The sequence below is a fragment of the Tasmannia lanceolata genome, unplaced genomic scaffold (genome assembly GCF_043159265.1).
Source record: "Tasmannia lanceolata isolate RefF3 unplaced genomic scaffold, GAP_Taslan_0.1 ptg000037l, whole genome shotgun sequence".
Lineage (NCBI taxonomy): Eukaryota > Viridiplantae > Streptophyta > Magnoliopsida > Canellales > Winteraceae > Tasmannia > Tasmannia lanceolata.
The window spans coordinates 29,150,407-29,174,932 of record NW_027518714.1 but is presented as its reverse complement, the minus strand read 5'-3'; the positions used below and the strand labels follow the sequence as shown (position 1 = coordinate 29,174,932).

The window sequence follows — 24,526 nt, the reverse complement described above, 5'->3', positions numbered from 1 at the left end:
ACCAACTAAAGGATAAATGAGTCAAAGACTCTCTAAAAGAGATGAAAACACGAGTCAAAGACTCCACTAACACCAACTAAAGGATATATGAGTCAAAGACTCCCTAAAAGAAAAGGAATACGAGTCAAAGACTCTAATAACACCAACTAAAGACAGATGAGTCAAAAGACTCTCTAAAAGAGATGGAAACGCGATCGAATCATATAATAGAAGATTGAAAATCTGTGATCAAGATGAGATGAGATAGCATAAGATTGCTTTCAACGGATGGATCATGAATGACTAATCCTATGAGATCTTTGGAAATGAATGGGATTTACATCCTAACCCCAAAGGAAAAGTTTTTTAATCTTCACACATTTTATCAGTGTTACCTGAAGGCATCAACCCTAACCCTAATCTAGCGGAGTGGAGAAAGGATCTCGACTCATGACTTTGTTTGTGTACCTAGGACCGATCGTAGCCATTGGAAGATGGACTACGGCCTAATCTAGACACAAATGGGTAGGATATCCTAAACTAGGCTCACACACGTGATGCACATGTGTTCGTATACTACATGCATGTGTGGGTTAATCTAGGGGTAAGGCCAAGAGTTCCCTTAGCGCGAATCCATGTTCGATATACTGTACCAGTGTCCGGCGTATCAGTACGTGAACAAGAGATCCGTTTACGTACCATAAAGGTACTAGGCTAAGGGTGGAATGCTTCTCTAGCACAGAGGCACCAGGTGATGAAATCCCAGTCAACCATGCTAGATAACACTCCGGGTTCCTAAAATAGGACGTGTGTGCATGTGAGATGCAGGGGTTTAGATGCAAGTGATGTAAGTGTGTGCAATAAGTTCGCGCAATCTATGATGCCTTCAGGTTTTGTTAGATTAAGTTTGAGTAAATGTGATGAGAAAATAAAGCATACAAACTAATCACAGCACCAGGATTTTACAAAGGAAATCAGTGATTCCTAAGGTTTCTATTTTGATAATTTAATGATTGAATATGTGATGGAATATTATGATCTGGAAATTTTTAAAACAATTTGATTTTAATTCAATTTACTCAAGGATTTTAAAAGGTTTCAATTCAGATTGTAGATTTACACATCAACATATAACAAATCTTTTCAGAACAAGATGAAATTTTTACAGTAACTTCTCCTTAATTATATAAGATTATAATAAAAATTTCATAGATTTTAAATGTGGTTTGCTATTAGTTTTTCAATGTTGAAAGTTTCTGTCCAGATTGTGAATTAACACAGTAACGTATAGCAAATCAATTCAAAACAATATGAAATTTCTATAGTATGTTTATTACAATAATAAAGGATTACTGTAAAATTTTCATAAATTTTAAAAATGATTTACTATTAATGTACGATTTTACAAATATCCATCCAGATTATGAATTAACAAAGAAACACATAGTAAATCAAATCCAAATCAGTTTAAACTTTATGAAAACATGTAATTCCAGTAGTAATTATCAAACAAATATTTTCAGAAGTTTTCATTGCAATTTACTATTTTTATCAGATTTAATACAGCATGCATGATTTTACGTAAAAAATCATAAACAAATATCCAACAGAAACCAAAAATCTTGAAAAATTCACGGGAGATTAGATTAGATTTAATTTGCATCTCATCCAAATTTCACTTTTGAAAACATTATAGAGTTTTTGAAAATTGGTTTTTTCCAAAAATACCCCTAGAGTTAAATGAATTTTTAAACCCTTTAAATCAAATCAAGAATTCATAAAGAAATTCGTACTAATTCAAAATCTTACAATTATATTATGTTTAAATTTTCATTGATTTTGGATCTATGTTGACATCTTCTTAAATTCAATCTTTAGAATTTTACCCCTTTGAGGGTAAAGTTCAAAAGGTCAAATTACGGTCAAAATGAAGTCAAAATTCTTCGAAATTCCAGATTTCTACACTTCTTAATGTGCAAAACACTCAGAGATTGAAAAAAACATATTTTGAATAACAATAAGAAAAAATAAAAATAAATCACAAATTCTATCCTAGCATGCTTCTAGTTTAAGATATATGAAAGAGGGTTTTGGAATACCAACCTTGCTAGCTCTCCTTGTCTCTAGGGTAAGTAATCCTCGGATATACGCTTTGTCTTACCCTTTCAATTAGCAAAGAAAATCCCAAAAAAAAAATGTTGCCGCCGATCCGTTCCGCCGTCTTTCACTTTCTCTTAGAGGGAAGGATTGGGAGGTGATTGGGAGAGATAATGGAAGAAGAATATAGGGAAAGGGATTGGAGGGAGTGATTGGAAGAGATAATGGAAGAGAAAAAGATAATGGAAGATAAATCTCTCCTTTTTCTCCTCTCTTTTATGGATGGGAAGGAAGATATATATAGGGAGAGAAAGAGAGAGAGAGAGATGTGTTGGTGGAGAGCTCATCATGTTGTCCCTCTTAGTGGAGAATCCATCATCATTCTTCTTAGTGGAGGGCCCATCATGTTTCTTAGTGGAGAATCCATCATCATTCTTCTTAGTGGAGGGCCCATCATGTTTCTTAGTGGAGAATCCATCATCATTCTTCTTAGTGGAGGGCCCATCATGTTTCTTAGTGGAGAATCCATCATTATTGTTCTTAGTGGAGGGCCCATCATGTTTCTTTAGTGGAGAATCCATCATTATTGTTCTTCATAAGAGGCCTCACAAGAGGCCCTACTGAGGCCCCACAATGTGGGCCCCACAACGCGGGCCCCACAACGCGGGCCCCACAATGTGGGCCCTCGGTTGATTCGAATTTTAAACAAATGTTCAATGCGGGCCCACCAAACGGGTCCAAATTCTCCCTCGCTTGGATTCTTATGAATAATCTCTCTCAACCTCTCACGGAAAAATGCGAAGCATGGCGGAAATGATCGGATGGGGTTTCTCCCAAGCATAGCGAACTTGGGTCCGGTCAAAATGGGGTGTCTACAGATGCCCCTCTTTGGCAGAGCGTGTGTAACACGCGAATGGCAAAGCTGAACAGACGACACATTTTGACTGACCCGAAACCAAAACAAAGCAAATTTTTGGGTTTTCAGTTTTAAAACGATATTCACAAAGATAAAACTCTACTAACAATAGGGAGATAGTCTCTCACCGACTCTTAACTCGGCAACTAAGACATCTCAAAGAGATAGTCTCTCCCTAATACCCATGACTCGACTAATTAATAAAAAACGAACGAACGATTACAAAAACACAAACATTTTTTTTTTTTTTTTTTTTTTATATATCAGGCTAAGCCAAAGTAAACATAACAATTGCTCCAAGAGCACCAACCAAAGAAACAAGTTAATCACTTCAATCACTCAAAGAGCTTCCATTTTCTTTTTTTTTTAGAAACCACATTGCAATTTGTCCAAGACAAGTATAATTCGAAACACTCAAAGAGTTTTTTTTTTTTTTTTTTTTTTTTTTTTTTTTTTTTTTTTTTTTTTTTTTTAGAAACCTGCAAAAATAGGCCAAAGACCAATGTATCAAAACTCGTCCAAAACAAGTTCAAAATCAAACACTCAAAGAATTAAATTTTTTTTTTTTTTTTAAAATCATGCCGATCAGTCAAAGACTCGACCAATTACTAGGGTAATCGAATATTCGAGCTAAACTCAAACTTCTAATACCCGAGGCGAGACTAAGTCTCAAGCCTAGCGATAGTTATACAGATCATTGCTGAAAATAAATCTGTGTAACTACCGAGTAACTCTGACTCCTCTCTTTCAAGGTAGCGAATCACTCCGGATCACGCGGTTCTGCTAAACAGTTCCACGTAAATCCAAATTCGTAGGTCCTGCTAAACAGTCCCCTACAAACCTCTTCGCAGATACACATGACTCCTAACACGTTAGGAAGCTGCACATTGCGGAACGATGATTAGGTAAGTTACCACTTGACATTACATTACTAATCATCTGGGTACTAAATACCCGAGGCGAGACTGAGTCTCAAGCCTAGCGATAGTTATACAGATCATTGATGAAAATAAATCTGTTTAACTATCCGAGTAATTCTGACTCATCTCTTTCAAGGTAGCGAATCACTCCGGATCATGCGGTTCTGCTAAACAGTTCCACATAAACCCAAATTCGTAGGTCCTGCTAAACAGTCCCCTACAAACCTCTTCGCAGATATACATGACTCCTAACACGTTAGGAAGCTGCACATTGCGGAACGATGATTAGGTAAGTCACTACTTAACATTACAATACTAATCATCAGGGTCCTAAATACCCGGGAGAAGGAAGAAAAGATCAATCCTTGTAACACAGGATCAGAAATTTTCCACAATTAAAACCTTTAAAAAGACCAAGCCGTGTAACACGAGTTCGGTAATTTTTCCTTGTAAAACATCTTTGAAAACAGGTTAAAGGAACCACCAGATAGTGCAACACTAAATCCGATGATTTCTTATTCTATTAAAACACTCTTCAAAACACTTTGAAGAAAAGACCAGACCATGTAACACATATTCTGGTAACCTCTATCTTTATTAAGAAACTCCTCAGAACAAAAGAAGAAAGACCAGATCATGAAACACGGAATCTGCTAATTTCTATCTTTATTAAAAATCTTTCAAAATTCGAGTATCTTGAAAGAATTTTTGAAGGTCAAACCCTTTTTTTTTTTTTTTTTTTTTTTTTTTTTAAAAACGCAAAGCATTTTACTGAAATTTAAAAATCTCTGGAGTGAATTCTAGACTCCACTGGGATAAAGATTTTTCAAAGAAATTCAACTCCAAAGGAAAATACCCTGACTAAGAAGCTCAATATAAAGAGTGTTCGAACTTCTCTAGTCTCTATTTTATACAAAAATTTATTTCAAATCTCAATGATTACTTGACATCTTTTATGACATAAGTCATAAAAGATGCCCCTAGTATGATTACTTCCATGAAAAAATTCATTAGAGAGCAACAAAAAAAGGAATGGGCCAAAGGCTGAACATTTGAGATTACAACAAATTTTTTCTGATAAACACCTGGGTTTACAAGGTTTTTCATAGGCACCAGAAACTTGTTATGCTCAAAATTTTCTCATCTCTGCCATCTGCTGATACCGGAACTGAGCTAAAAGCTTGTCGATCTCTGAACACTGCTCTGCTTTACATTATCCACATGAACTGCAAATTTTCTACTTCTCTGAGTCTCTAAGTCTTTATCACCCCGGCTTTGGGAAGAATACTGACTAAACAGGACTCTGGAAATTGACTTTGATTCGACAACAAACTGAGTTTGACAGACAATGACCAAAGACTTTGACGAGTTTTAAACAAGACTTTAAAAGAGAATGAATCTGCTTCTTAAATTGATAAACATTTTTTTTTTTAAAATGGTTAAAGTCCACCACTCTTTAGAGTTTTTTTTTTTTTTTTTTTTAAATACCATGTTTAAAGATGTTTCAACCTCTTTTCAAGATCTCCATCATGGTTATTATCCCTTCAGATTACTTAGTTTCAATCTCCTGACTCAAAGAGTAACCAAAGAAGCTCTGATGGCACTTATTAACTGGCTTTCAGATAGCTCTGTCCTTCATGAAGTCTTGCCGTGACCAAATCGCCCTTTTGGGTTTTCGATTTAGCGGACCGCATGCCTTAATTTTTGCCTGGACTGTCTGCCCTTGCAGATTTTCCATCCAGCAGGCTCAATACCCTGATTTTTGCCTAAACTGCCCTTTCAGGTTTTCAGCTTAGCGGATTTAAGACGCCATCATTCTTTTCTTTTCTTTTTTTCTTTTTTTTTTTTTTTTTTTTTTTTTTTTTTTTTTACAAACCTGGGCCTAAGTACATCAGGAGGACTTTCAGGTAGGCTTAGGTTCAAAAAGGCTGAATATCTAAGGTTCTAAGGATTTGGACCGAATCTGGTCTAGCCAGACTACCTACGTACCCCAAAATGGAGGATCAGGTCCTAACGTAGTTCAAACTACTCTTTTTTTTTTATATATATATAAAAAAGAAAATGCCCCTGGTTTGGGTTTATCAAAGAAACAAATTATTTTATAAGCCCAAAGGGTTTGCAAAACGGTTTAAAATATTTAGGTTGTTTGGCTCAAAACTCAGATCAATCAAAGACGGTCTCTTGGTGTATTTAAGCATAGTACTTCTTTAACTGATCCAGGTTTGTAGGTTCATTTAATTTTTCTCCATTTTCATTGAGGAGTCTTACGGCTTTTCCAGGCAGGACTTCATCGACGATGTAAGGACCAGACCAGTTTGGCCTGAATTTCCCTCGGGGATCGAATACCGGTGCTCTGTAAGACTTCAAAACAAGATCTCCAGGCTTCAAATCTCGAACACGGACTTTCTTGTTGAAAGCTCTCTCAATCCGCCTCTGATATCCTTGAATATGGTACAAGGCTCTCAATCTCTTCTCATCTATCATCTGCAGCTCATCATACCTGGCTCTAGCCCAATCAGACTCTGGTAAGTCAGCTTCCATCATCACTCTCAAAGAGGAAATTCTAAGCTCAACAGGGAGGATTGCCTCCATTCCATACACCAAAGAATACGGAGTTACACCTGTTGAAGATCTGATTGATGTCCGATAAGCCCATAAGGCATATGGAAGCTTATTCGACCAATCTTTATAGGTCTCAGTCATCTTACTGATAATGATTTTGACATTCTTATTTGCCGCCTCTACAGCCCCATTTGTTTGAGGTCTGTAAGGAGATGACTTGTGATGTTTAATCTTGAATTCTTCACACAGGTGTAACACCTCTTTCTTGAAATGCGACCCATTATCTGAAATCAGCTCGTGAGGCACTCCATATCTGCAAATAATATTGGCACGAATGAACTTCGCAACTGTGCTCGAAGTAATGGAAGCATACGAAGCGGCTTCAATCCATTTTGTAAAATAATCAATTGCGACCAGAATGTACTCATGACCGCTCGAAGACTTTGGATAAACTTTCCCAATTATATCAATTCCCCATACTGAAAATGGCCATGGAGAAGTCATAGAGTGCAACACCGAAGGAGGAACGTGAATAAGATTTGCATAGACTTGACACTTATGGCATTTCTTCACAAATGCGAAGCAATCTGTTTCCATTGTGGGCCAATAGAATCCGAGTCTCAAAATCTTTCTTGACAACATTTTTCCATTCATGTGAGGTCCACAAACTCCTTCATGGGTCTGCTCAATAAGCTCTGCAGCTTTATCTTCATCAACACAAAGAAGCTGTATACCATCAAATGACCTTCTGTACAGCTCTTCTCCGCAAATAATAAAGTTGGCAGCCAACTTCTGAAGCGTCTTCCTCTCTTTGCTTGAAGCTTCTGGGGGATGTCCTTTACCAGCAATAAGATTTCTGACATCTGTATACCAAGGCTTCCCATCTGGACACCTGGCTGAGATCTCTATAGCATTCACATGCGAAGGAGCCCACTGAAGTCTGACAACTAGCGGCTGAACCTCCATTGATACAGAAATGTCTAACATCGAGGCCAAAGTAGCCAAAGCGTCAGCAAAATGATTTCTGGTCCTTGACAAGTGAGTGAACGTAATGTTCTTGAACTTTCTGACCAAAGATTCCAAATAAGTGTTATAAGGGATCAATTTATCTTCTCGAGTTTTCCATTGCCCATTAATTTGGCAAATGATCAAAATAGAATCCCCAAACACATCAATATCCTGAATCTCCAAAGCTAAGGCTGCCTCTAACCCGGCGATGCAAGCTTCATACTCAGCCATATTGTTGGTGCACTCAAACTGCAACTTGATAGAGACAGGAATATATTCTTTTCGAGGGGATATAAGTACAGCTCCTACTCCTTGTCCTCGACTGTTTACAGCTCCATCAAAATACATAAGCCACTTAGTATTCGAAGCTTCTTCTTTAATATCCATGATCTCTTCGTCAGGGAAGTCTGCCTTCAGAAAAGCGTTCTCTTCAATGGGTGCATCAGCCAACTGTTCAGCAACGACACGCCCTTTAATTGATTTCTGAGTGACATAAGTGATGTCAAACTCAGACAATAACAACAACCATCTTGCGGTTCGTCCTGTAAGGGCGGGTTTCTCAAACAAGTATTTTAGCGGATCCATCCGCGAAAGCAAAAAGATCTTGCTTGAAAGCAAATAATGTCTAAGCCTCTGGGTAGCCCAAACTAATGCTAGACACGTCTTTTCCAAAACTGTGTACTTTAATTCGTATTCCAGCATCTTCTTACTGATGTAGTAAATGGGCTTCTCCCGTTTAGACTCTGAATCTTGCTGAGCAAGCATGCAACCCATCGCTGTATCTGTGATAGACAAGTACAACAATAATGGCTGGCCTGGAGTGACTGGCGATAGAACAGGGGGCAAGGATAGGCACTGCTTAACCTTTTCAAATGCCTCCTGACATTCTTCATTCCACTTCTTCGAGGAATTCTTTTTCAGAAGCTTGAAAATGGGTTCACACGTCATCGTCAGATGTGATATGAACCGTCTCAGATACTGAACTTTGCCAAGGAAACCTCGGATCTGCCTTTCTGTCTTCGGCGGCTGCATTTCTTGAATTGCCTTAATCTTTTGCGGGTCTACTTCAATCCCTCTTTCACTGACCATAAACCCTAAGAGCTTTCCTGATGTAACACCAAAGACGCACTTACTCGGATTTAGGCGAAGCTGATACTTCCTGATCCGCTCAAAGAACCTTCTCAGGGCAACAGTGTGCTCAGGTCGAGTCTTGCCTTTCACAATCATGTCATCAACATATACCTCGACCTCTTTATGGATCATATCATGTAAAAGAGTTGTAGCAGCCCTCTGATACGTAGCACCCGCATTTTTCAATCCAAACGGCATCACCCTGTAGCAGTATGTACCCCATTGAGTAATGAACGCTGTCTTCATCATGTCCTCGGGAGCCATCTTAATCTGATTGTAGCCTGAGAACCCATCCATAAAGGATAGAAGAGCATGACCAGCTGTATTATCAACCAGGAGATCAATATTGGGAAGAGGAAAGTCATCCTTAGGACTTGCCTTGTTCAGGTCTCGAAAATCGACACACATTCGAACTTTTCCGTCCTTTTTGGGCACCGGTACAATGTTTGCAAGCCATTCTGGGTATTCAACTACTTGAATGAATTTTACCTCCAACAGTTTCTTAACTTCTTCATAAACTTTCATCTCCCATTCAGTTTTGAGTTTTCGGAGCTTTTGCTTCTTTGGCTTAACACCAGGGATTAAGGGTAAGCGATGTTGAACAATTTCTTCACTTAACCCTGGCATGTCATCATATGACCAAGCAAAAACTTCCTTGAACTCTTTAAATAAGGCGATTAATTCCTCGCGTTCTTCAGGAGATAAAGTTTTGCCAATTCGAATCTCCTGAATCAAGGTTTCGTCACCTATATTCACGGTTTCAATTTCCTCTTCGAGTGGTTTTGCTCGGCGACTCTCATCCTGTTGAATCATGTATTTGATTTCAGGAGGAGTGTCGTCGGTATCCTCATCAGAGGGGGAGTCTTGATTGTTATTATTAAGTTTATCAGATTCTGAAGCAGAAACATTAGAAATAAAAGTAGAGACTGGATTGTACTCAGAGAAAGGATGCTTTATTTCATTTAATGCTGAATCAGGTACATCAAATGAAAAATTACCCACATCGGGCTTTACAATAGACGCTTGAAAAAAATTTACAGACTCAACGAACATATTGACATTTATGTCAATTAACTCTGAATCAACGATAGAAGTAGCATCTGACTTGATTCCGCTGGAAGAAGAGGAATCATCATCGACCTTAGGAGACTCGACATTTACAGTACCTGCATTAACAGAATTGTTAGAATAAACAGACTCTGAATTAGACCCAAAGATTGACGTGTATTTATGGACAACTGACTCTTTTGGAGGGACATGACTGTTTAGGAAAGTAACCTGAGGTATGACTTGAAAGGTCCAGTTGGTCAATGGTTCCTCTGCCGGGGTGATTAAATGAGTAGGGTTCAGAATCGAGGCCCTCCGATCAATTACGGCAATAGTTTGTGAATCTTCGAGAAACAGTGAACTCAGAAGGCTCGGCTCTACATGTTCTGCCCAATCAGCTTCTGATTCAACTTCTGTCTGCACATCGGTCTGCTTGTCTTCTAACTGCAGATCAAAGAAAATTTCAAATCCTGGCAACCTCTGTCCTGAATTCTCATCTAACCAAGTTTCGGCAAAGCCACAGAAAGGGACATCTGCACCCTCTCTTCGAAAACGGCCATTCATCGTCAAATTAATCGGTGCCATTGGTAATTCTAACCCCCTGCGGCGACATTCAGCCCATTTCATCATCAGCAGCTTCATTTCTTTAACTTCCTTCTTTGAAGGCTTGTACCCCAGCCCAAATAGATTATTGAAGGATTCGAATTCAGGGAACTCAGTCAAACCCTGATGGTGTCTACCTAGCCCTGCACCTGGCATATATCCTTGTCGACGAATCATCCTGACGACATTTGCGTTTGTACTGGTCAGGAAACAAATTTCCTCATTCATAGCTTCTTTAAAGGTAATGGCAGCCACCTCTAATGAGAATCCAGTCAAACTAACATCCTCAGCTTTCTCCATAGTCAGGTCCTGAGTAATCAGCCCTACTTCCAGGTCTGGGTCCCCCTTCACAGTTACCACTCCGTTTTTGCGAAGAAACTTTAGCTTTTGGTGAAGAGAGGATGGAACAACCCCAAACTTGTGCAACCAAGGGCGGCCGAGTAACAACAAAAATGAGGCTTTGATGTCCAAAACCTGGAACTCTATCTCAAAGTCTTCTCCTCCGATCTGTATTTCGGTGACCAGAGTTCCGATCACATCTCGGCGAGTGCCATCGTACGCCAGAATACCCTGTTCAGATGGGATGAAATCCGCAGGACCAAATCCAAGAGTTGTTGCAGTACTCAACGGGCATACATTCAAAGCAGAGCCATTATCAACTAACACCTCTGGTACTCTCTTCTTGTTGCAAAGTACTGTGATTTTCAGAGATTTGGTGTGGTCTCGGCCCTCAGAAGGCAGATCGTCGTCAGTGAAAGATAAAGTCTTGGACACTCTTGTCATGGCAACCAAGCTTACCAGCTCATCCGGAGTAGTGTCTACAGAGACTTGTGCTGAGTTAAGCTCTTGAAGGACTAATTTTCTGTGCTTAGATGAGGCCATGAGTAAACCCCATACGGAAATATTGGCCTGAGTCTTTTTCAACTGCTTTAACAAGCTCTCTTCTTCTTCATCGGCGCTGACCTTACTGACCTTATTCTGTCTCTGGTTTTCAGTATTTCGCGCAACCTCTGCAGGATTTTCAACACACAATTCTTGAGGCTTGAATACACGCCCACCACGGGTCATATGACGCATCTCGTCACAATGGTTATCCAACAACAATAACTCATCTTCTTCAAAGTCCTCAGCCCTTAAGACATAAGGAGCTGTCCTTCTATTTCCAGCACTGTCAATCTGAAATGTACCAAACTGAGATGAAGACGATTCAGCCAATTCATCGTCATCAAAGGAAATTACATAATGATCTTTCTTTTCTACTGCTTCGAAATCTTCCTTGTCAAACTTCATTACATAGGTTTTTTCTGTGGTAATGGCACAAATGAGGGTTGATGGATCGAGCAGAGGTTCATCAGTAAAAATTGCATTGGTAGCAGGAGGAGGCATGGTATGATGATTAGGAAGTGGGTTTTGAGTAACGTTTGGTCTCTCCACTGCCAGCTCATTTTTGTCAATCATGTTCTGGATAGCATGCTTCAAGGCCAAACAATTCTCGGTCAAATGCCCTGGACCTCTGTGATATTCACAGTATTGATCCATCTTCCAGAATGCGGGTAAGGGATTGGGTGGAGGTTTGATATCCGGGAGCCGGATCTTCCTATCTTTCATGAGCCTTTTGAATATCATTATTATCGGATATGGAAGAGGATCAAACTTTCTGTCATATGCAACTCTCCTTGGCGCTTTTGCAGCCTCTGCAGCAACTCTGGCCACAGGCCTGGTATAACTGACAGCATGAATTTCTTTGGACTGGACCATTGGTCTTTTCCCGTCTCGGATTTCAGAAGAAACCTTGGCTCTCAAGCCTTTTGCTATGGCATCTTCTGTCTGAGTACCCGTCTTGATTAAATGGTCAAAGCTCGGGTAATGCTGAGGAGCGAGAAAATGAAAATACATGGGAGACAAACTCTTCAGAACCAGCTTTATCTGCTCTGATTCAGTCATTTTCTGGCTTAGCTGAGCAGATTTGCGTCTCCAGCGCCTGATAAAGAAAGTGAAGGTCTCTTGAGGACCTTGCTTTAGCTGTTTTAGGTCTCTCTTCGTGACCTCAATACCCTCTTCCATTGAGAATTGCTCTATTAGTTTCTCCGAAATATCTTCCAGGGTTCTCACCTCCTCGGGCTTTAGCCTTAGAAACCACTTCTTTGCGATCCCAATCAAAGAAATCGGGAACAACTGGGCCATCTGCTCACGGCTCAGACCATACTGCTGGGACAAAATGATAAACCACCTCATGTGGTTACGCGGACACCCGGTTCCGTCATATTTGTCATAATCAGGAGCTTTGAAGTTGGGCGGTAAAGAAACTGTTGAAGACAGTATTAATTCAGAGACGTCAAATTTCTTGGGTCCCTGGACTCTCATCTGCTCCATCTCATGAGCCATCTTGCTGAATTTCTCAGACATTTCCTTCTCAAATTTTTCAAATTTTTCTTTTTCTTTATCAACCTCTGGAGCACAATACTCTGCAGCATACTGACCATCATCTAAATCCACCTCGAAAGACTGGATAACGGGTCTATGCGACTCCGGAGCTGGAACATGAGAAGGCTGAAGTACGGGCCTAGACGTGGAAGTCTTATCACTTATCTGTGTTTTCATGTTTGCCATTTCTTCTTTCATTCCCGCCATATCTCTGGTGAGGTTTTTCATCATCTCTTGCATGCTCATTAAAAGTTCAGTTGTGTCTGCCATTTGATTTACTTCAAATAAATTTGAAGACTCTGGTGAAGAAGGTAAACGAACTGAAGATGACACAGAGGAATCAAAGTGGCGAACGAGTCTAGACACTGGGGTAGGTCTCGACCAGGTGGGCTTAGCTTGAAAGTCTTTTTTGGGAGCGATGGTTGCTATCTTTCAGAATCCTGATTGGAAGTTAACAAACTAGATTACATGATTGACAAATAAGATAGTTTGTACCAATAGAGACAAAAGAAAAAACAAACATCCTTTGTATTGATTATACTGACAGCAATCGCTGAAAACCCTGAATCACTGACTGTTTATAACATGTCAAGTAAAATTTTTTGAATTTTCATCTATAATGGAATCAAATTTACAAGTTTTGACTCAATAAAAGAAATGACAATCTTGATCCAAAAATCCTCATGGTGGATAGAAATGACGAAGAGGAGGCACAATGGATTGCTCCCCTCCATACTGACGCTGAATCCTGGCAGGAACATAGAAGGAAGTCCTTTTGAGACCAAGAAGACGAACGTAGCATACGCACCTACCTGGTGCTCCTGGATTCTAACGATAGAGTTCCCATTTAAAATGATTTTAGCTCAAATTTCTCCAAAGTTAATAAAAATGGCATTTTTAAAGAGTTAGGCAATGTTTCAAGAACTCCCCAGCAGAGTCGCCAGCCTGTGGACCCCGATCCTGAGGATACGATGAGGTGAGGGGACAGGCCCCCACAGCAATCCTCTAAGATCTCCACAATGTGAAGGAGAGCTCTGCCAAGGAACTCTCGAAACGGATGCCACCCTCACAGCATAGCACGAGTGGCGATACAAAACGAATGAGATACATCCTGATCAGGAGCCAGGGCTCGAAACCGAGATGTACCTAAAAAGAACTCAGAGTCGCCATCCATGGATAGGCCATGGAACCCTAAAATCAAATCCTCTGTGCAATGGATAACCAGAAATATATATGGGTTCGTGCCTGGTTACGAATGGGGAAGGTCTGAGAGCACCCCCAATTCGCCCGAGTGCAAGCACTTGGTCTCTTATGCCATTTTCATTAACTCCAAAGAAGTTTGGGTAAAAATCATATGAAATGGGAACAATCCTCAGGAATCGTCTACCTAAGCATGCATTTCCTGAGAATGAAGAAATAAACACATAAAATGAAAATGTGTCACCTAAGCAAAGCTAGGTTATGGGTGACATGCCTAACTCTAATGCAAGACTGGACTCGGACCAGAATGGCCATCCATCCTAGCTGCACTACGTATCCCGGCCTCGGGAAGAATCAGAGCCCACGTAGTTCGATGCCCTATTCTAAATTATGATGCCTAAGACATCTAGCCCTCTATCCTAGACTCGATCTAAAAGACCGAACCAGTTATTAAAGCTTCTTGTATGATTATTAAAATTCCAGTGAATTGTGGATTTTAGGACACCCTATATGCCCTAACTAATGCAAGTTGATTAGCCTTAGGCTAATGCAGGTGGTTCCTACAATCCTATGTGTAACTAGGCTGTGCAACCTAATGAAAACCACGGGCTGACTATATGCCTAGTCTAGCCATCGGTTCGACTAAATGTCTAACCGATCGACTCGAGGCCTCCTAACTCTAGGGACACTCACACGACAGGACATACCATATCAATACAAATCAAGACAAACTCCTAACTCTAGAACACAACCTAAACAGCTAGGACATACTCCTAACTCTAGAGGAAGATCTTTTAGAAAATGGTTTGAATATTTTTGTAACTTTGAAAGATTTAAAATTTTTATTTTTAAAGGTTTGGCTGGACTTGGGATGTGGATCCCAAGCTGCACTACGTACCTCGTGGAAGAGGATCAAGCCAACGTAGTTCGAAACGAACTCTCTAACTATCAAACACTTACAGCAAATCAATTATTTTTTATGTTTTCACCCTTTTGGCCAAAGACCGGAGGGAATATACAAAACAACATCCTAGGGACAAACCCTAGGGTGTACAGGAGAAACTTTGCTCTAATAATACTATTATAAGAGCAAATGAGTCAAAGACTCTCTAATGACAGTAACTGAAGAATAAATGAGTCAAAGACTCTCTAATAAAAGCGACTAAAGGATAAACGAGTCAAAGACTCTCTAATAAGAGCAACTGATAACACTGAAATAAGATAACGAAGTCAAAGACTCTCTAATAATACTGCAAATGAAACAGATGAGTCAAAGACTCTCTAAAAACGGAAACACGAGTCAAAGACTCCAATGACACCAACTAAAAGATAAATGAGTCAAAGACTCTCTAAAGGAAAAGAAACACGAGTCAAAGACTCCACTCACACCAACTAAAGGATTAATGAGTCAAAGATTCTCTAAAAGAGATGAAAACACGAGTCAAAGACTCCACTAACACCAACTAAAGGATATATGAGTCAAAGACTCTCTAAAGGAAAAGAAACACGAGTCAAAGACTCTACTGACAACAACTAAAGGATAAATGAGTCAAAGACTCTCTAAAAGAGATGAAAACACGAGTCAAAGACTCCACTAACACCAACTAAAGGATATATGAGTCAAAGACTCTCTAAAGGAAAAGAAACACGAGTCAAAGACTCCACTAACACCAACTAAAGGATAAATGAGTCAAAGACTCTCTAAAAGAGATGAAAACACGAGTCAAAGACTCCACTAACACCAACTAAAGGATATATGAGTCAAAGACTCCCTAAAAGAAAAGGAATACGAGTCAAAGACTCTAATAACACCAACTAAAGACAGATGAGTCAAAAGACTCTCTAAAAGAGATGGAAACGCGATCGAATCATATAATAGAAGATTGAAAATCTGTGATCAAGATGAGATGAGATAGCATAAGATTGCTTTCAACGGATGGATCATGAATGACTAATCCTATGAGATCTTTGGAAATGAATGGGATTTACATCCTAACCCCAAAGGAAAAGTTTTTTAATCTTCACACATTTTATCAGTGTTACCTGAAGGCATCAACCCTAACCCTAATCTAGCGGAGTGGAGAAAGGATCTCGACTCATGACTTTGTTTGTGTACCTAGGACCGATCGTAGCCATTGGAAGATGGACTACGGCCTAATCTAGACACAAATGGGTAGGATATCCTAAACTAGGCTCACACACGTGATGCACATGTGTTCGTATACTACATGCATGTGTGGGTTAATCTAGGGGTAAGGCCAAGAGTTCCCTTAGCGCGAATCCATGTTCGATATACTGTACCAGTGTCCGGCGTATCAGTACGTGAACAAGAGATCCGTTTACGTACCATAAAGGTACTAGGCTAAGGGTGGAATGCTTCTCTAGCACAGAGGCACCAGGTGATGAAATCCCAGTCAACCATGCTAGATAACACTCCGGGTTCCTAAAATAGGACGTGTGTGCATGTGAGATGCAGGGGTTTAGATGCAAGTGATGTAAGTGTGTGCAATAAGTTCGCGCAATCTATGATGCCTTCAGGTTTTGTTAGATTAAGTTTGAGTAAATGTGATGAGAAAATAAAGCATACAAACTAATCACAGCACCAGGATTTTACAAAGGAAATCAGTGATTCCTAAGGTTTCTATTTTGATAATTTAATGATTGAATATGTGATGGAATATTATGATCTGGAAATTTTTAAAACAATTTGATTTTAATTCAATTTACTCAAGGATTTTAAAAGGTTTCAATTCAGATTGTAGATTTACACATCAACATATAACAAATCTTTTCAGAACAAGATGAAATTTTTACAGTAACTTCTCCTTAATTATATAAGATTATAATAAAAATTTCATAGATTTTAAATGTGGTTTGCTATTAGTTTTTCAATGTTGAAAGTTTCTGTCCAGATTGTGAATTAACACAGTAACGTATAGCAAATCAATTCAAAACAATATGAAATTTCTATAGTATGTTTATTACAATAATAAAGGATTACTGTAAAATTTTCATAAATTTTAAAAATGATTTACTATTAATGTACGATTTTACAAATATCCATCCAGATTATGAATTAACAAAGAAACACATAGTAAATCAAATCCAAATCAGTTTAAACTTTATGAAAACATGTAATTCCAGTAGTAATTATCAAACAAATATTTTCAGAAGTTTTCATTGCAATTTACTATTTTTATCAGATTTAATACAGCATGCATGATTTTACGTAAAAAATCATAAACAAATATCCAACAGAAACCAAAAATCTTGAAAAATTCACGGGAGATTAGATTAGATTTAATTTGCATCTCATCCAAATTTCACTTTTGAAAACATTATAGAGTTTTTGAAAATTGGTTTTTTCCAAAAATACCCCTAGAGTTAAATGAATTTTTAAACCCTTTAAATCAAATCAAGAATTCATAAAGAAATTCGTACTAATTCAAAATCTTACAATTATATTATGTTTAAATTTTCATTGATTTTGGATCTATGTTGACATCTTCTTAAATTCAATCTTTAGAATTTTACCCCTTTGAGGGTAAAGTTCAAAAGGTCAAATTACGGTCAAAATGAAGTCAAAATTCTTCGAAATTCCAGATTTCTACACTTCTTAATGTGCAAAACACTCAGAGATTGAAAAAAACATATTTTGAATAACAATAAGAAAAAATAAAAATAAATCACAAATTCTATCCTAGCATGCTTCTAGTTTAAGATATATGAAAGAGGGTTTTGGAATACCAACCTTGCTAGCTCTCCTTGTCTCTAGGGTAAGTAATCCTCGGATATACGCTTTGTCTTACCCTTTCAATTAGCAAAGAAAATCCCAAAAAAAAAATGTTGCCGCCGATCCGTTCCGCCGTCTTTCACTTTCTCTTAGAGGGAAGGATTGGGAGGTGATTGGGAGAGATAATGGAAGAAGAATATAGGGAAAGGGATTGGAGGGAGTGATTGGAAGAGATAATGGAAGAGAAAAAGATAATGGAAGATAAATCTCTCCTTTTTCTCCTCTCTTTTATGGATGGGAAGGAAGATATATATAGGGAGAGAAAGAGAGAGAGAGAGATGTGTTGGTGGAGAGCTCATCATGTTGTCCCTCTTAGTGGAGAATCCATCATCATTCTTCTTAGTGGAGGGCCCATCATGTTTCTTAGTGGAGAATCCATCATCATTCTTCTTAGTGGAGGGCCCATCATGTTTCTTAGTGGAGAATCCATCATCATTCTTCTTAGTGGAGGGCCCATCATGTTTCTTAGTGGAGAATCCATCATTATTGTTCTTAGTGGAGGGCCCATCATGTTTCTTTAGTGGAGAATCCATCATTATTGTTCTTCATAAGAGGCCTCACAAGAGGCCCTACTGAGGCCCCACAATGTGGGCCCCACAACGCGGGCCCCACAACGCGGGCCCCACAATGTGGGCCCTCGGTTGATTCGAATTTTAAACAAATGTTCAATGCGGGCCCACCAAACGGGTCCAAATTCTCCCTCGCTTGGATTCTTATGAATAATCTCTCTCAACCTCTCACGGAAAAATGCGAAGCATGGCGGAAATGATCGGATGGGGTTTCTCCCAAGCATAGCGAACTTGGGTCCGGTCAAAATGGGGTGTCTACAGCCCCGAAAACTTGGTTAAAGAAGGAAAACGTAAAGAAAATGATTTTGTGAAGATTGAATTCTGGGAAGGATCAGATGCCTATGGGGTCTTACACAAATGGGATGCCTCGGGAGACTTTGGAAAGGATGGATGCCTCGGGGGTTTTTAGAAAGAAGGGATGCCTCGGGGGTCTTTAGAAAGGATTCCTCAGGGGACTTTGGAAAGAATGCCGCAGGGGACTTTGGAAAGGATGCCACAGGGGACTTACACGGATGGGATGCCTCAGGGGTCTTACACAGATGGGATGCCTCAGGGGTCTTACACGGATGGGATGCCTCAGGGGTCTTACACAGAAGGGATGCCTCAGGGGTCTTACACAGATGGGATGCCTCAGGGGTCTCACACGGATGGGATGCCTCAGGGGTCTTACACAGAAGGGATGCCTCAGGGGTCTTACACAGAAGGGATGCCTCAGGGGTCTTACACAGATGGGATGCCTCAGGGGTCTTACACGGATGGGATGCCTCAGGGGTCTTACACAGAAGGGATGCCTCAGGGGTCTTACACAGATGGGATGCCTCAGGGGTCTTACACGGATGGGATGCCTCAGGGGTCTTACACGGATGGGATGCCTCAGGGGTCTTACACAGAAGGGATGCCTCAGGGGTCTTACACAGATGGGATGCCTCAGGGGTCTTACACGGATGGGATGCCTCAGGGGTCTTACACTGAAGGGATGCCTCAGGGGTCTTACACAGAAGGGATGCCTCAGGGGTCTTACACAGATGGGATGCCTCAGGGGTCTTACACGGATGGGATGCCTCAGGGGTCTTACACAGAAGGGATGCCTCAGGGGTCTTACACAGATGGGATGCCTCAGGGGTCTTACACGGATGGGATGCCTCAGGGGTCTTACACGGATGGGATGCCTCAGGGGTCTTACACGGATGGGATGCCTCAGGGGTCTTTAGAAAGAAGGGATACTGAGAATGGCAGAATGCCGCAGAAGGCGAGGTGCTGTGGAAGGCGGAAGCTGTGTAGAAACTGACGTGGATGCCGTGTAGAAACGGGCTTTGATGCCATGTAGGAATGGGCTGGGATTTTAATTAGGCGAAACCTTCACGCGCTAATTAAAGGGGAAAATTAGCTAGGTGGAACCTTCACACGCTAACTAACAGGAAACTTGATTGAGTGAATTTTTTTGAAGAGATTGATAATCTTTTGATTTTGATTGATTGATTTATTGATTCAGATTGATTCCTTTGAAAATTGCTTTGTCTCTTGCCGAGAAAATGGGAGTGCGAGTTCTTTGCTGAGGACCAGACTCACATGATCTGCTGATTTTGGGTACTGACCCATGTTTGAATGAATTAGATTTTTGCTAGGAATTGAACGCTTTGAGCGATTGCCAGCGGAATCTCTGGGAAATAGATGTCAGACTCCATTGGGGATTAGCTTTGCTGATGAACTGACTACGGAGTAGGCTTAGCTGAGGAATTTGGAGGTTTGACTCGAGATGTGCTCGAGCTTCTCTCATCTCAACTTGCTGGGACATTGGTTTATTCTGATTGTTCTTGACATCTTTTATGATGCAAGTCATAAAAGATGCCCCTAGTGTATTGTACTTCCATGACAAGGGTCTTAAGGAGGCGGAACAATGATGGTCGAAGAAAAGATGCTTTGCTTCATGAAGGCTTGAGGTTGCATGGGTTTTCTTTTCTTTTCTTTTTTCGGATGGAGAGAGCAGGACTATCACCATGATGGCTGAGTCTGAGGATCTCTTTCTTACATCGCTCACTCTTGGAGGCTTAAGGTCTCTGGTAGGTTGGAATAGGATGTCTCTTGCCCCTTCTGATACCTAAACCAGGATTTACTCTGAATTTTTTTTTTGAGAGCATGATGCCACTCTTCCAACGCCAATGACTTTGACTTCGAAGGAAGGGAAAACGAACAAAAGGGAGAATAGATTTCAAATTACTCAACCAAAGAAAACTCCTATTGCTCTAGGGACTCGACTCACTTTTGACTCACCCTTGGATCTTATGTGTTATTTCTTAAGGGTATGGCCTAGCAACTTTCAGAGTATTTCGAATACCGTGTCAAGAGGCATTAATCTCCTCTTTCGGTATTTCTGTCATGATTATTATCTCCTTTCGGATTGCTCGGTTTCAATGCCCTAGTTTAGAGGAGCGTCAAAATAAGCTTGCTGGCACTCCTTAGACTGAGATTTTGCTCCGGTTGAAGGTTCTTTCTTCACCTCATTGATTCGCTTCTTGTGAGAAGTCACTGCCATTGACCAGATTGCCTTTCCAGGGTTTCAATCTGGCAGACCGCTTACCCTATCTTTTGCCTGGATCGCCCTTTCGGGTTTTCGGTCCAGCGGGCTTGAGTACCCTGACTTTTGCCTAAGCCGACTTTTTGGTTGTCAACTTAGCGGGTGAATGACCCTAAATTTTGCCTAGGCCGCCCTTTCGAGTTTTCAACCTAGCGGGTCTTCAGACTCCATCGTTTTCTTTTCTTTTCTTTATGCTTTTGCCTCGAACCTTTCCTTGTTCACCAGAAGGACTTTCTAGGTGGGCGCGGGTTCAAAAGGGTTGGATATTTCTTTGGTTCAAACGATTTCGAACGAATTTGGTCTAACCTGATTGCTTACATACCCCAAAAATGGAGGATCAGGTCCACGTAGTTCGCTTGGGGGTTTGGAAAGGAATGATTTAGCTTTTAGCTCAAAGGTTGACCTAACCTGGAAGATCAGGCTGCCTACGTACCCTGTAGAAAGGGATCAGGTCTGCGTAGTTCAGAGCAAAGTGCCCCTGGTTTGTGGGTGTTTGAAAAGAATGTTGATTTGTTAAGGCCCAAAGGAGTTTGCAAAAGGATTTTTCGAATTTGGGATTTTTGGTTTTGAAGGTTCAAACAGCAAATGATGGCCTTCTGGTGTACAGGCTTCTGAAGTGATTGAGGTTCAACGGCTTTGAATCTTTTTCGCTCTCCTTTTTTCTTTTTTCTTTTAAGGAGTCTGGCGGCATTTCCTGGCAAGACTTCATCTGTACTGCGCAAACTTGACTGATTGAATTCCCACTTTGTCCTTGTGATCTTGCACTGATGCTCAGTATTCTAAGACTTAGGGTCTTCTCTATATGCTGAAGATGCTTTAAAACCGACTCCACTTCTTGGGATTCTGATATTTCTAAGGAGTTGACATAGGGGCACGTTCCCTTCTCCTTTTTGTTCTGGATTCTATCTTTCTTTATGACTTTGTTCCCAAGAGTTTTCTCTCAATCTTTTCATTATCTTCACTTGATGTCTAATGTTCTTCCTTTGAAATTGTCACTTCTCCGACCTGATGTCTAAAGCTGAGGGACTCTTTCATTCAATAGCACTAGGGCATGCTCCCAGTTTATCCTCATATGGCCAAGCAGAATACTTTGAACCCTCTTAATAGGCTTATCGATTCTTCGCGCTCTTCGGAAGATAAAGTTTTGCCAATCCATATTTCCCGAGTCGTGGATTTCAATATCACTATCTACAGATTCGATTTCAACTTCAAGTGGCTTTGCTCAACGCTCTTCCTCTCGTTTGACCATCTTTCAGATCTCGAGGGGAATTTCGTCGGCATCCTCATCCGAGGAGGGTGTCTTAGTTTGTTTATTAACATTAGATCCAAGAGCGAATACACAAGAATATTGACAACACTGGAATCATATGTTCAATTCATAGAAGATTTCAAGTACATCAGTGATATTTGACACGCCACGATGGGCTCTACACCAAACTCAACAGAGGACTGGACACTGACTCACAATAAGAAAGATCAACGGACACAACATACTCAGCCTTGACATTGACACAATTATTTAGACATACCTACTTTGACAAGAGAGTTGGTATGCAGCCGACAAAGAACGAATTTCAAAGATGTGAGACTTAGTTTTTTTTTTTTTTTTGAGGCAATAGACTAGCGCTGGAAGTTCATGGACATCATGCCTTCCTCCATGATGGTGATGACTATGGAGTTCGACCCTGGAATAGGAATCTCGGAAGGGGAGGCCTCTTTGGTTTCTGTAGACCTGGCTCAAACTGATTTTCAACACCTGATAATGGCGAGGCTTTCTCTGGCATGATGTTTTCAAGGAGCTCCAGCTCTGACATTTTTTTTATTTTCCCTTTGCCGTCAATCTACTTCCCAGCCCCAGGGTGGTATAGGTAAAGGTGGTAAGATCTGTGAAGGGTTGAATGAGTTGAATGGTTCCCATGGTGGGTGGAAGAGGTGCAACATAGTTAGGTGCAGAGTTCTCGGAAGCATTTGAGTTTGAAAAGACTGAAGGGATCCCCGTCTATCAGGTCCTGGATTTCATCATCATTTCCCTCATTTCGGCCAGGACGAGACTCTCAGTAGACTCAACCATCTGGGCAAGGTGAGAGGAAATAGGTACAGCAGACTGGCTAGACCAGGAAAGTTTAGACATGGAGAGGTTCTTTTGGGAGATATGATAGGCAACTGGGCAAGTCTCTTGTCATGGACAACACAAACATTAGGCTTGTGAGAAGTAATCACATGGAAATGTAATGTGCAAATTAAAACAAAAGGTAACACAAGCACACCTTTCTCTTGGCTAAAATCCGGCAGCATAACATCAGTACATGGAGATGTGGTACGGTAAGCACATGGTTTATCAATGACCCTACAGGATAATGGTTACGCTTAAGGTTTTTGGAGAAAATCCAGCAGCATAACGACTGTACAAGGAGGGTCTCGGCAACCAAGCATAAAGAATACGCCGACAAGGTCAAGATGAAGCAGGTCTCTCAGCAAAAACACACACTCGGGTAATGATAATGGCAAGATAGACTCATAATTGGCATGCGGAGCGATATGATCAAGATCGATCAAAGGATCAACCTCAGGGAAGATAGATCATGGCTATAAAGATAATGATGTGAAACCAATGATCTGATCATAATCCAAAAGACGGGTGGATGGGAAAAATGATTAGATTAGGAAAGAAAACCTAACCATGAAGCAAGCCCTAATCTAGTAATAAATATATATACATATATATACATCCTAACCAGGGGCACCAGCCCTAAATATAATCCCGCAGAGTCAAGACACTTGACTCAAGACAGACATCTGAGTGTACTAGGACCGCGTCTGTAGCCACATAAAGTGAGCTACTCTAGTCTAAAAAATAGGATAAAGTCCCTAACTCTAGGCTCCACATGTGTAAGCAACACATATGTTCGTCCCTAAATGCAAACAAAAGGACCATGCAATATATAGAGAGAGTAATGTCGCGAGGTCCACCTGGCCGGGTGCATAGTTACTTGTATGCTGTGACTATCGCCCAGCATACGAACTATGTCCGTTTTACACACAAGGTGTCCAGGTGTTGAGTATACTACTGGTGCGGTGGCGCTAGAAGGCGGGTATAGCCCTCACGGCTCCTACTCATAGTATCTCTCCGAGAGTAACCTGATAGCATATCCACAGCAGAAAAGTAACCACAAAACAGATAATATATGCAATGGATGAAAGTGAGTGTGTGAGCCCTTGTTTTATTTACGCACCTATTTGGTGCCCCTGGCATTCTAACGGAAAAGATTCACATTTAAAATGATTTTAGTCCAAATTTCTTCAAAATTAGTAAAAATGACATTTTTACAGAGTTAGGCAATGTTCCAAGAATTCCCCAGCAGAGTCGCCAGCCTGTTGTAGACACCCCATTTTGCTCTACCTTAATCGATAAAGAAATTAGGGTTTGTTTTCCGTCGGTTTTCCAATGTCTTTCTTTCCCGCATCCGTTTGTTACATTTCTAAATATTTTTGGTCATTTCCGTCGTGTTTCGCATTTTCCCGCTAAATGTTGAGAAGGATTATTCAGAAAAATCTAAACTAGGGAGAATTTGTACCCGTTTGTGTGGGACCCGCTGATGTGGGACCCGCTAGTGTGGGACCTGCTAGTGTGGGACCCGTTTGTGTGGGACCCGCTGATGTGGGACCCGTTTCTGTGGGACCCGCTGATGTGGGACCCGCTTG

The 24,526-nt window shown here is 40.5% G+C and overlaps 1 protein-coding gene across 1 annotated transcript; it reads right to left on the bottom strand.

Annotated features, from left to right (window-relative positions):
• Window positions 1–9,544: 9,544 nt before the first annotated feature.
• Window positions 9,545–18,278, bottom strand: LOC143862301 (uncharacterized). The gene is made up of 3 exons (XM_077373321.1): window positions 17,639–18,278; window positions 9,892–13,127; window positions 9,545–9,779 (listed from the first exon to the last, which is right to left on the bottom strand). Exons 2-3 carry the CDS (start codon window positions 12,955–12,957, stop codon window positions 9,771–9,773), a joined length of 3,075 nt encoding a protein of 1,024 aa, XP_077229436.1. The 5' UTR covers window positions 12,958–13,127; window positions 17,639–18,278; the 3' UTR covers window positions 9,545–9,770.
• Between the last annotated feature and the right edge of the window lie 6,248 nt (window positions 18,279–24,526).

Coding starts and splice junctions, on each gene's coding strand:
- LOC143862301 (XM_077373321.1), bottom strand. CDS start 12,957: ATGGCAGACACAACTGAACTTTTAATGAGCATGCAAGAGATGATGAAA.